This window comes from Mesoplodon mirus, assembly GCF_964341445.2.
Source record: "Mesoplodon mirus genome assembly, chromosome: 16".
In the NCBI taxonomy this organism is placed as follows: domain Eukaryota; kingdom Metazoa; phylum Chordata; class Mammalia; order Artiodactyla; family Ziphiidae; genus Mesoplodon; species Mesoplodon mirus.
Window position 1 is genome coordinate 14,254,258 of NC_138992.1, and position 12,943 is coordinate 14,267,200.

Consider the following 12,943-nt stretch of genomic DNA (forward strand, 5'->3'; position numbering starts at 1 on the left):
ACCTATTTCAGATGATTGTTGTGAGCACTACATAAGATAATACATGTAAAGCATCAGAACAACATCTAGCTTGCAAGAAGCATTTGAAAAATGTTCGTGAGTCTTATTAGTGCAGCTGGACTTTGGCTGCAAAAACTTAATGTATTAAGTAATAATGTTAGGTTTTACCCCTTGAACTTTCAGTTTTTTGTATATAAAACTTTCAAATACATCTTCCAAATGTTATGCTTTGCCGAATGTTTGCAAGTTTGAAGCAGTTGCTTTTGTCCTTATGGTCTCAGAAACAGAGCGACATTATCCTTCTGCTCGTTAATCTTTCCGAGCACTTTTCCTTCTGACATGATTGAAAAGGTCTAACAGAACATGAGGCAATATAAATATTCACTGATTACTTCTTCTGATAGTTTGGCTTCAATTTTTAACATTAAAACCTTCAATTCATCTGGAATGTATTTTAATGTAAAATATAAACTTTGGATTTAAAGTAGTGTCATTAAAACATTATCAATGGTTCCAAATGTTTTTCTTGAATAAGCCAACTTTCCCCCACTGATTTGAAAATCTATCGCACACCAAAATTTTACATGTGCTTATTACAGTATCTGTCTGTTTATTTCTTATTGTTCTCTCAGTGGAACTTATGTCTCACAGAGAAAGGGGCTTGGTTACTTCGGTTCACCGCTGGATCACCAGAGTAATGCTTGGCTCATAGAAATAGATGGCTGGAAGAGGCTTTCCTCTTTTGACCTCAACATGATTACTAATTAATTGATTTTCTAATGATAAATGCTACATTACTGAAACAAATCCAAATTTATCATATGTACAGTTCTTTCAATATGCTGCCAATTTTATTTGCTAATATTGGACTTAAGATTTCACATATCTAGTTTTATGTGAAAGTGTTCTTAACTTTTAAGAAAAAGACAAAACATGGCATTTGGTCATAAGTCATCCTAGTTTCCTAAAATAAACTGGGAAATGTTCCGTTATTTTCCCATGCTTTAAAATAGATTAACTAGCACAGAAAATATCCGTTCCTTTAAGATCTGACAGAATTTAACAATTAATATGTCTAGGATCTGCACATTTGGGGAGCAGAGAATCTTTCTTTTAATCTTCTTTTTGTAAACGTCATTCACAATTTTGGCCATTTTGAGTCAATTTTGGTTATTCTTTGTTTTAAATCTATTTTCAGTCATTCATTTTGCAGATTTAATTCATTGTCATAAGGTTAAACATATTACTCCTTTCAAATCTATTTTTTTAAAATTCCCTCTGCATCTATGGTTATGTTATAGACCTCTCATTTTTCCTTTTAAAGGTGTGCCTCAGGATTAGATTATGGTTGGATTTTTTTTAAAAAAGCGAATCCTTGTCGTTTAACAGAACAGCGTAGTCACTGTGTGGTAATAAGTTCAGTTTTAATTTAAAACTATATTCTGGTTTTTATGCTTCCAAAACTTCTGCTTTCCCCCTCATTCTTAGCCAATTGATTCGGAAGTTATTCATCCTATTTCTACTCAAGTACTGCTTGACTTTACTTTCTTTATCCTGTATTTCTTCCTTTTAAAAAAATATTTATTTGGTTGTGTTGGGTCTTAGTTGCGGCTCGCCGGCTCCTTAGTTGTGGTATGCGAACTCTTAGTTGCGGCATGCATGTGGGATCTAGTTCCTGGACCAGGGATCGAACCCGGGCCCCCTGTATTGGGAGCATGGAGTCTTAACCACTGCACCACCATATCCTGTACTTATTAATAGATGCCAATAAGAAAGTAACAGTTTCTGGAATCTCCTTGCACTCTTCCATCTTCTTTCTGCTTGCCAAATTGTTGAAACACTTTATAATCGCAGATCCCCATTATTAGTCTGTTACATTATTCTTTTCTGAGGACTCATTTATCATTAGTATTGTGGCTTACTACTATATTAACAACTCTTATTCACAATTAATTCCCTACCACTTAAAAAAAAAACCACCCTACTATCATTTCTTCCCCTTATCAGGTTCTTTATTCTTGCTAATTACTTATGTGGTGCTTGCATGTCTTCGCATAATTTTCTTTTTTCCAGGGCAAGTACATGAGTGGGATATTCCACAAATCATTCAATGTCAAAGATGACCTTTCTGATGCCCTTTCAGGAAAAGATGCCTCAGCTGGCTGTAAAATTTGAGTAACAACCCCTTCCCCTGGATGTCTAAGGTGATGCTCTGTTGCTTTTTGCATATAACTGGATACAAATGTATTCTCCTTCTTTTGTGGATTACATCTTCTCCCTCACTCCACTCTACCCCGCCCGCACACATGTGATGCTTACAGTTTATCCTTTTTTAAAATACAACAATTTTGTTAGAATATATTTAAAGATTGAATTCTTCATCATTATTATTCTCTTCACTTAATAACAGCTTTCTTGAGATATAATTCACATAGCATAAAATTTCATTATTTTCTGCTGGCTACCTGTGAAGTGAAGATTCATGATTCCCTTTAGGTAAGGCGGTGGTGAACGTGTGAAATGTAATTTGTAAGCTCAGGTCATCATCTTGAACCAAAAGCCTACCCTGATGCTGACTGCTGCTGCCGTGCTGCTACTCCTCCTCCCATCTGTTCCACTGGCTCCATCTTGGAACACACTTTACACACTCCTGGCTTTCTCACTGGGTTCCTCTTCTTTCTCCATTGTTTTGCCAGGTCCAATCCTCACCCTTCCTCTCCTCTCATTCAATACACTCTTCCTGGGTAATCTCATCCACTTCCTGGCTCCAACTGTCATCTCTATCAGGGGTTCTCAAGCCTCTCTCCGAACACTGTTCATATGGAAACATTCTACCATCAGTAACGTCTCTCATTAGACACAGCAATTCACAACTGCAGGGACATCCTGGGATCTCAGCAGGTGCACTTATAGCTTGAAGAAGCACTTCTCCTGTCTAGGGACCTTCAGTCGGAGACAAGTCTATCCCATCTCTGGAGGACAGCATCACCATCCACTGAGCTGTCCAATCTAGAAGCCTGGAGGTCATGACTACTAGACTTGAAGACAGAGATGGTGTCTCTACAGTTCACCACCATACCTCACAGAGTGTCCAACACACAGCAGCACAACAAATATTTGTTGAAGGAATGAATTCAGTCACTAAATTCTGTGGTTTCTAATTCATATCCTTTCAACTCATCCTCTTCTTTTTACTGGCACTGTTAAGGTCACTATTATTGTCTGCTGGTTACTACTGAAGTCTCCTAGCCTCCAGTCCTGCTTCCCCCAACCCATTCTCCATGCTACAGTCAGTTATCTTTTTCAGTTATAGCAGTACTTACCATCCCTCAACTTAAGGCCCTTTAAAATCAAACATAAAGTTCTCAACAGGCATGTAAGTCTTAATTCTCTTGACTTTGTACATAGCATTCCTTCTACTTAAAGAACTCAGGTATCATTGTAAAGAGAATTTCTTGATGCCCCAAAACTGAATTAAACATTCATCTTATGTGCTCTCTGAAGTATCCTGTACTTTCCCTGCTGCTGCACCTATTCTGTCTTGTAGTTGTCTGTTTACTTGTCTGTCTCCTCAACTACACTGTAAATTTTGATGGCTGCGCCAATGTCCTGTTCACTGTATCTCAATGCCCTGCAGAGCTCCTGGCACAGAGTAAGCATTCGATGACTATCTGGTGAATGAATATATTTTCAAATATCACCAGTGACCATGCAAGTAGATAACTTTGGAATTTCATCATGGGACAGAGATTCCGAACCCAGTTGGGATCCATAAATAGGTACGAAGAGGGCATGAACACCATGAAATGGTACCCAACATTCTATGTGTATATACATTTTTGAGGGTAACTTTCAGACTGCCTAAAGAGTCAATAATTCTAGAAACTTATGAAATATTACCGTTGGAGTTTATGTGGTGAGAAAGGAATATTCTAAAGTATATTACAAACGAACAAAAACAAAATGTAGATATACACACACAACACAGACAAATATACACAGAGACTGACTTAATGATATCAAGCCTTATGGTGAACCTTTTACTGAAAAGGGACAAGAATCAGAGAAGTTAGATAGCTGCAGGAGGACTGAAGAAAACCAGAGGATGCCAGAAAAAGAATTTAGAAAGGTAGAACAGAGAACGAAAAAGAAATTCTGTCTACTCTGCCATTTTATATACGGTCCTTACGCAGCCAGCGAGTGAAAGGTTAGGGCTTCATCACAAAGGATGTCGAAGTCTGAAGATACCTGTATCGTTTTGGAAACTGCATCTTCAGCTTTGCCATAACGCTGCCTAACTTCAGGATAGCTCTGTCCCGCCACTCTAGTTGTCTTTGCAGTTCTGTCCAGTGAATCCCTGTCTAGACACAGACCTTCAACAGAAGGAAAGAAAGAAAAAAGGAAGGCAGCGGCCTGGGCTTATGAGAAAAGAGGGGCAGGGAGAGGAGTAGGTCAAACGCTCCTTACTATTCAGGTGACCATCTTTCTCTGGCTCACCCTACTCCTTTGTCTTTATTCAGGGTAAAGTTTATGCACTTTAAAATTTTCAAGAATCTTGACAAGATATTATGCACTTTGGTAAAGTAAGGAAATGTACTTAAGTTCTGAAAAATACAGGTAGTTTTGAGAGTTGTAGGTGTTTTTTATAAATGTTGACTATGGTCAGCCTCTCCCCACTAATTTAACATGTAATGAAGCTAGGGAATACGATTTTCCTTTCTTTCTTTTTATTTTGGGGGTGTGGTATTTCCACATATCAGCATATAACATACTATACTGCCTGCTTTGCTTTAGAAAATGCAAACTTTCATATAATAAGATGTTGTTACTAATCTACTGAAGTAGGACAAGTACTTCAGAGGTGATGACAGGCTTGATGTTGAGTTTTTCGATGCTACCCAGCCGAACTTCCAATACCGTAGGGTCCACAGTGTAAACCTGATCTTACACATTCAAGCTGTCTCCGGCTGTGAAACAAACCTTGCTCACATGGGGACTAAAAATGGACCCTTTCCTCATTAGCATCATCTTTCATCCAAAGAAAATGAAAGCCAGAGGATGGTGAATTTGGTCAAAAGGCCTGAAGAATTCATTGACTGGTTAATCAGCCTCTAAATAATCAGGAATGGCCCACAAACCTATAAAGCAATTCATCCCCATACCATCTAACATCAGTCTATAAGAACAGCTCTGAGTAATATACAGATACAGGAGCCTCATGAATCTAACACAATAATCCAACAGTGTCTTACTTTGCTGCAGAACTCCACTGTATAAAATGGACAAATTGTGACTGTCAAAACAATAGTTTCAAAGAACCAAGTTTGTACAAAATAAGTCTTTTAAAGATTCTATATTTACCTGTGCTATCTGAAATCTTTGTGAGGTCCTAATCTACTAATAAAAGATATATTCTTTTAAATCAAATTGATAACTGAGGATTGCTCTGGGTATATTCCTGATAAATTTATGGTGAAATTTAGTGATCAATTATTCTGGCTGGAAGTTGGGGTGAAAGGGGAGGAACAGGAGAGAAAGGGGGAAAATTACCATTTATCAAAGTCCCACCTAACCGTGTACTTATTTGATGCAAGAATCAATTAAAAAAAATTCCAGGATTCACTTAAGAGTTGTAGTTGAGTTTTGCCCTGTTATCTACTCAGATATCCTTTTTGGCAAGACACTGCTGTTAATGATTTATTGAAATCTGGTTTACACGCCGTTGTACTCATAGGTAAGCAGAACATGGCACTGAGAAATTGTGCTTTATTTTTTCCATAGCAGTGTGTGGGATTCTGAAACCCTTTCAAATGCTACTGGGACTATTTTGAGGAAAGAGACAAAGATGAGAATGGAAGAAAAAAATTCTATAACCTCGTTCATTGCCTGCTCTACTTGCATCCTTATCCTTAATCTGCTCGAAATCATTTTGTCCTCCATCTTCTGTAGGTTTCACTGCTGCAAGAGAGACCCAGGTTAGGAAGTGACTTGAGTATGACGCCAGGATCAATGTTGACAATGAGATGAGAGCCAGAAGTGAAGCCAGAAGAGGCTGTGAAGCCAGAACTGGAAATGAGTTGTTGGGGGTCCTCACCATGTGACATCTACAATATACATTCCATTCATCCATAGAGGTGTGAAGTTTACAAAACCAAACAGATAATACTCACCCAGAGGATAAGGGTCTACTGTCATTGACATAATATTATTTGGTACACTCTAGCTGAAATGTGCACATTATTAAGGTGTTCTTAACATGTTACTTCCGGGAAGACTTTTTCTGGTGAAGTGTAGAATGGAAAGGGAACATGGAGCAAGACGACACGGATGGGCATCACCTGGGAAATCCAGCAGTCCGCTCCATCAGATGCCCACAAGGTAGTATTTACCTTGATGGGCCTTGCAGACTCTGATACCTGATTCTCATTGACTGGACCCAGGAATGCAGACTCATGCTAACAAAACTCACAAGACACTGATGTATTAAAAAAAAGAAGGCGACTTTATTATTTACAGTGAACAACAGAAGAATCAGGCATACTGAATCTGCATCAGTCTGTACCAGCCTGATAGTGAATTATCTCCTTGGGAAGGCAAATTACCAGAGGGAAGCTTGGTGCGCACGGAAGCAGAGTAAGCGGAGTTAATTATGCAGGATTCCAGTGCAAAATGGCATGAGGCTCTGCAGCTCTGTACCACAGGGTTATCCACCTGCCAGGCAGGTTGGATGCTTGCCTCAACCTGGCAGGTGCTACTGGTCAGACAGTGCTTTGTTAGGTATCATGACAATTACATTAATAGCTTTTCTTTTTCTCTGTTTTGGAGACAGAGAAAATGCTCTTCTGATGGACATTTTATATGTTTGTGTGTTTTTTTTTTTTAATTACTTCCAATTATTTTTTAAATATAATAGTGTTTATTTTTACTTGTTGACAGTTTGCTTTATTTATTTATTTATTTTTGGCTGTGTTGGGTCTTCGTTTCTGTGCGAGGGCTTTCTCTAGTTGTGGAGAGCGGGGGCCACTCTTCATCGCGGTGCGCGGGCCTCTCACTATCGCGGCCTCTCTTGTTGCGGAGCACAGGCTACAGACGCGCAGGCTCAGTAATTTTGGCTCACGGGCCCAGTTGCTCCGCGGCATGTGGGATCTTCCCAGACCGGGGCACGAACCCGTGTCCCCTGCATCGGCAGGCAGACTCTCAACCACTGCGCCACCAGGGAAGCCCCTGTTTGTGTGTTTTAAAGATGTCAATACCCTCAATTAGGTTACAGTCAAATCTTTCTGCCCAAGGAGTCTTTATGTCTCGTAAGGTCACATTGCCTCCCTTGGCTTTAATCTATTAGCTGTTAATTTCTTAGGTTAATTTTCAGAGAGTATTTTCATTTTCCAGCTTTCTGGGATCAAGAGGGGCACCACATGGTGGACTCCACATTTGCCTACAGGTTCCACAAAGTGTCAGTTAAATTCAAATCAACCTGTATTCACTGTGCCAACTTTACGCCCACTACTGTGCCAGATACAAAATAATATTCAGAAGTGTAACAAGAGCCTCTAAGGAAACGTATCTACTGGATACCTATAGCCCTAAGTTCTTCTTAAGGTATACTTTTCATTCATTTTTCACTAGCATTTATAGATCCTCTCCTATATACCAGGATTAACTAGATATAAGAAATACAAAGATAAAAATTGTCTTGTTCCCTTTAAGAGCTTACAGTCTAGCAAAGGAACAAGACATTAAAAAAAAAAAAAAAGGTACTTTGCCAAGTGGTATGGAGCCTGGTGGAAAGCATACTTTTATATATAAGGGGCAGAGACGGAATCCATATTTTAAAAAAAATCTATTTCTAAAAAATAATAAATAATAATATTTAAAAAATGTAACAACAGTGGTTTGAAGCACAAAGTGTAGTAAGTTCCTTTCTCGCTTCTTCCCCCCCACCATTCTACCTCTCAAGGTTGTCTTCAGTAGTTGGAGAATACGCTTTCACATCTTTTTCTCTGTATTTGAAAAGCGTACACACACACAAACTTTTGCATCCCCGAACACACATATTTTTACACATATATAAACATAAATTTCTATATTTTATCAGTGTGTGAAATTTATGTATTACACATTCTACTTATAAATATACACACACATGCACATATACATTTATGTAATATACACACGTGTGAGATCATATTATTGTTTTATAACTTGTTCTTTTATGTTTAATTTTTGGTTATAAATTATAACATGTATACAGAAAAGTACACAAAACAAATACGCTCAGTTTGGAAAATAAATTACCCCACAGAACTCCCACTAGGTTAATAAACAGAGAATTCTGAGTACCCCAGAAACTCTGCACCGCCCCCAAAATCATTACGCTAAATTTTATGTTAGCCCTTTACAAGCTTTCTGTGTAGTTTTGCTACCCATGAGGCAGGCAAAGTCCAAATTTGCCTGGATCAGCAAACGTCCTCAGGGTAAAAGCAGCTTTAGTTCTCTAAAGAACTCTCGCTGAACTCCTGCTTTTCCTTATGGTTCCTTAGATTTTCAGGCCTTTGCTGCTCTGAGGATGTTTTCTTATACATATTCAACAGTTTCAATAATTTTCAGCAAGATAATTGTTCAAATAACGTAATCAGCCATATTTCCAGTAACAAAAATTGGTGTCACTTCTCAATTTCTTCCTGTGTTACAGTTCTACGTATAAATGTAGATTCTTATCTACTAGATCCTAACTCCTTAGGGGTTATGAGAAGTAAACATCTTGGATTTCCCACAGCATGAATAGTGAAATATGCAATAAATGCACAAAGACCAAAGAGTAAAGGATTGGAAAAGAGAATGAATGTGTAATTACTCCTGCCCTTGACGAGTTTCCATTTTCTTTTTGTGAGGGAAGATGAGATGTATAGGTATAAAACAATTCGACATGAAACAATTTGAGGCAATAAAGAGATACGTTTAAATGAAATCACTTATATTCACTGACATGAAGAGATTTCCAAGATATATTGTTAGGTGGGAAAAAAATGCTGTAGGATGGTGTAGGTGCGTAAAATATATCTAAATCTATAGCTATCTCCATGTGTGTAAATAGGTGTGTGTGTGTGTGTGTGTGTGTGTGTGTATGTGCCTGTGCATATTCTTGCTTATACACAGAAATACGACCGTAAAGACACATTACAGTGGTTACTTCTACAGACTGGAATTGGGAAGCCAGGAGTGATCTTTTCACTTTCAAATATCCTATCTAATATTTTTACATGAAGCATATATTACTTTTATAGTCAAGGGAAAATTTTTAAATTCCATTCAAGGGCAAACATATACGACAAAGGATATCAAGAACTAAAAACATTCAGGAAGACAGACATTATTGGGGAAGGCTTCTTTGAAAAGGTGGGACTTGAAATAGGTCCTGCAGGACTGGTGGAGTTTAAGTTAGAGGGCAGGAGTTGGGGGAAAGTGGGCTTGGTGAACAAGAGTTGTGCTGCGAGCAGACATCAGGGGAGAAATTAGAATGGTACCCAGAGAGGACCGTAAGGAAGTGCATTCACCTGGCTAAAGCTAACTCCAGTTTACATTGAGAGGTAGGATTAAATGGATGTAGAGCCAGGGCATAAAATGTGGAATGTCATTAATATTAAGAGTTTAAAATTGGCTTGATGGGAAACAGAAGTCATGACAGGTTACTTTATGAAGTAGTGATATGAGATAATATTAACCTCATGGACTAGTTTGTGTAGAATGAACTCAAACGTGAAACATCCCTGGTAATTTGTAAAGTGCTAGATCAGTAACTACTGGTTCTATTAAGTAAGTTATTAAATTAAGAGTCACATTTTAGGGAGACCACCTTGGTTTTCTTGCACCGAATGCATTACAGGGGGAGAAAGACTCAGAGCAAGGAGATTCCTTAGTAATATCATATACTTGAAAGAGCTTACCCAGTTTATACAATCTGAAAAATGCAGATAACTGTCCTACCCCACAGGACTGTTTTAATAATTAAATGTACATACAATGGCATGGTCAAAAGGGATCAGTTCATTTCTTCTCAAATGCTCATTGTCCAGATGTACATTGATAAAGATCAGAACTGATGCCTTGGTCGTGGGAATGGAAAAGATAAAGCCCGGAGATTTTTCTAAATAACTCATCAATAAAGATCTATTTATTGGATGTAGAGGATGAAAGAGGAAAAGATAAAGACTTCTTCTTGGTTTCCGTCAGGGAAGCCTCGCAGAATGGTGACATCCCTGACAGAAACTGACCTAGGTCTGCCATCTACAACATTTTTGGAGTTGTGACACTCTTACCATGTGAGTTTCACCTCCTCCATCTCTCTGTCACTCTCAACCCACAACCCTCCCCACTTGGGTATAAGGCAACCTCCTTGTATTAGTACAAATATGGCTTGAAATATTTTAAAATAAAGGTGCATTTATATTCATTTTATTTTGGAAAAATTTTTCCAAGAACACATAAAAACCTCAAAACAATTGAGACATGCAAAGTTTCTGACTATTCAATGGTTGCAGTGGGCAAAACTTAGCAATCAATACCTTGTTCAAAATCAAAACAAACTCTACATTTGACTTTAAGGAAGCAAAATTCTAGGCAAATAAAATCTGACAGAATTAAATATCTTTGGGGTTTAAAATTATGTGGATTTGTATTTTTATCATATTAAGGCCCAAATCACAAAATTATGAAAATCAAAAAAAGGATCAATATAAACTAATATAAGTGATGATTTAAAAATTCTTTCCTTCCAAGTGGATTTTAACTGCTGAGTGGCATGTTATAACCCTGGGCTGTAGTCTTAAAGCAGGGTTTATTATAGTTTTAACAGTATTCCAAAAGTTTCAGCTGGATACTTTTTGTTGCCTAGCTAGAGGTCAAAAGCTTGAGGATTATTACATGATAGAAAACAAAACTTCAAAAAACTTAAAAAGTGACCCGTCATACTTCAGACTCCTTACTTTGCTGTAAGGTCACATTTCTGAGGAAGATGACAGAGTTGGTGATTGTGTAACTAAGCCTCCAGAACTACTTACGACTCTGGAATGTGATCATGGTTTTGCAATGGAGCTGGTCACCATCGTATGAAAATCTTGGGAAATAAAATATCTTGTTTACCTGCTAGTTCCTGTCAAGAGAATAGCTCATTCACACACGGTACCACAGTACTTTAGTCTAAACTCCCAACCTGCATTGCTTGGTACGAATGATTCTATTTTAAAAGAATGTTAAGAATATTTCTACATACTTGAAAAGGTAAACAAAAGAGGGAGGAGGGTGGGGGAAGGGAGAGGAATGGGAGAGAAGAAAAGAAATGCATCTTTGCTTCACAGTAACGTGGAAAGGGGGAGATAGGAGAGGATGCAGATGAAACGAAATGGGCTCAAGTTGCTACTGCCTGGTTGAAGGTAGAGCTGAGTGCCCGGAAGCCCATCTTCTGTGTCTACTTTGTACGTTGAACTGCTCCATGATAAAACGTTTAAAAATAAAAAGAAAAGGCACATACTTAATTTTTGAAGATTGTCTCCTAACTTTTTGCCTAATAAGGGATAAGACAGTGCCATGAATACCTACTGCAACAAGTATGTCATCTTTAGAACACTGATGTAAGATTTCAGGAGTTCCTGAGGCTCATCTGCCCAACAATAACAAAATTTATGCCACACAATAATCCTTATTCTGCACATCGTACTTACATAAAGCACTCTCGCATCCATTATCTCAGCCGCTCTTCGCATTAATACTCTGAGATCTGGCGGGTAGCATTCTCATTTATGAAAAATACAAGGCTCAGAGAAGGTAAGTGAATTTCGTTTCTTTCTTTCATTCATTCCACAAACATTTACTAAACACCTGTGTCAGGCAGATCTGTCCTAGGTATTAGGAATTAAGAGACAAAGAAAATGCGATTCCTTTTTTCAAGCGGACAGACTTATAAAACAATTAAATGACGATGTGATTCACATGCTACAATGAAGTGTTTTTCAAAACAGGGTTTTAACTATGACCTACAGTAAGAAATACATTTTACATTACAAACCCAGAATACACAAACGTGTTAAGTGAAAGAGAAGTTTTAGGAAACACTACTCTTCCTATACATGATTCACACTGTGGTATTTTTTAATCTACCCCATTCAGTGTCTTTTCTTTTTTAATAAAATGCTGGTTACGACCTTTTACAATGGGTTGCTGCTTAGAACATTTCATTATTCACTAGTGGGTGTGTCCTACAGTGTGCAAAAGTGTCAGGATGAGTATGATCAGAGTTCTGTGGCAACACAAAAAGAAACAAAACTGTTCTAGGTTAAGAGAAGGGCCTGAAAGAGGCTAGTCTCTGAGTACTTATCAATATTAAAATGGCAGGTCATAAAGGTCTTAAAGGTCATAAAGGTCTTAAGAGGCTTTAATCACTTTGCTTTTACAATAATTGTGCTGTTGCACGCTGGCCAAACACAAAGCAGCAACAGACTGTGAACTCACTGAAAAGCTACAGAAACAAGTTGTTTTCTTGAAGGGATGGCAGCAATCATTTATTCATATTTACTAACTCTTCATTATGTGGCACAGCACCTCCTGTCTACTGGATCATCCTGCTACTACCTGTAAAACAACTATAAACATCCTGAGACTGTAAGGTTTACTCTGTGACTAACAGTCCTAAATATTTGTTTTCTCAAAAATCCTCTGGAAGAAAGACTTAAAAACAAGAGACCAGGATAATATGTGTGAGATGTAAAATCAGGTACTGTAATTTTTATCAACCACAAATCTATACTGTGATTTTGTTCAAAGCCTTAATCTTCTATCTCAGAGTCTCAAAAATTTGCTGTCTGTCCAGGCAGTTGTGTAGCTGCTGTGTACAGAGCTCAGGGAAGAGAAGAGGCAGCAAAAGCACTAATATCTCAAGCAGCTGCCCCCT

The 12,943-nt window shown here is 38.0% G+C and overlaps 1 protein-coding gene across 4 annotated transcripts in view; it reads right to left on the reverse strand.

The window, feature by feature from the left end:
• Positions 1–12,943, reverse strand: part of NSMCE2 (NSE2 (MMS21) homolog, SMC5-SMC6 complex SUMO ligase) — a 227,152-nt gene that overhangs the window by 100,057 nt on the left and 114,152 nt on the right. Inside the window, exon 5 of one of the 4 annotated variants that reach the window (XM_082601826.1) lies at positions 6,482–7,224. The exons of the other annotated variants lie outside the window; for them this stretch is intronic. Coding sequence (XP_082457952.1) covers positions 7,100–7,224 — 125 coding nt within the window. The 3' untranslated portion in view covers positions 6,482–7,099. Of the gene's footprint in view, positions 1–6,481; positions 7,225–12,943 lie in introns of those variants that run through there. 4 annotated transcript variants of the gene reach the window in all.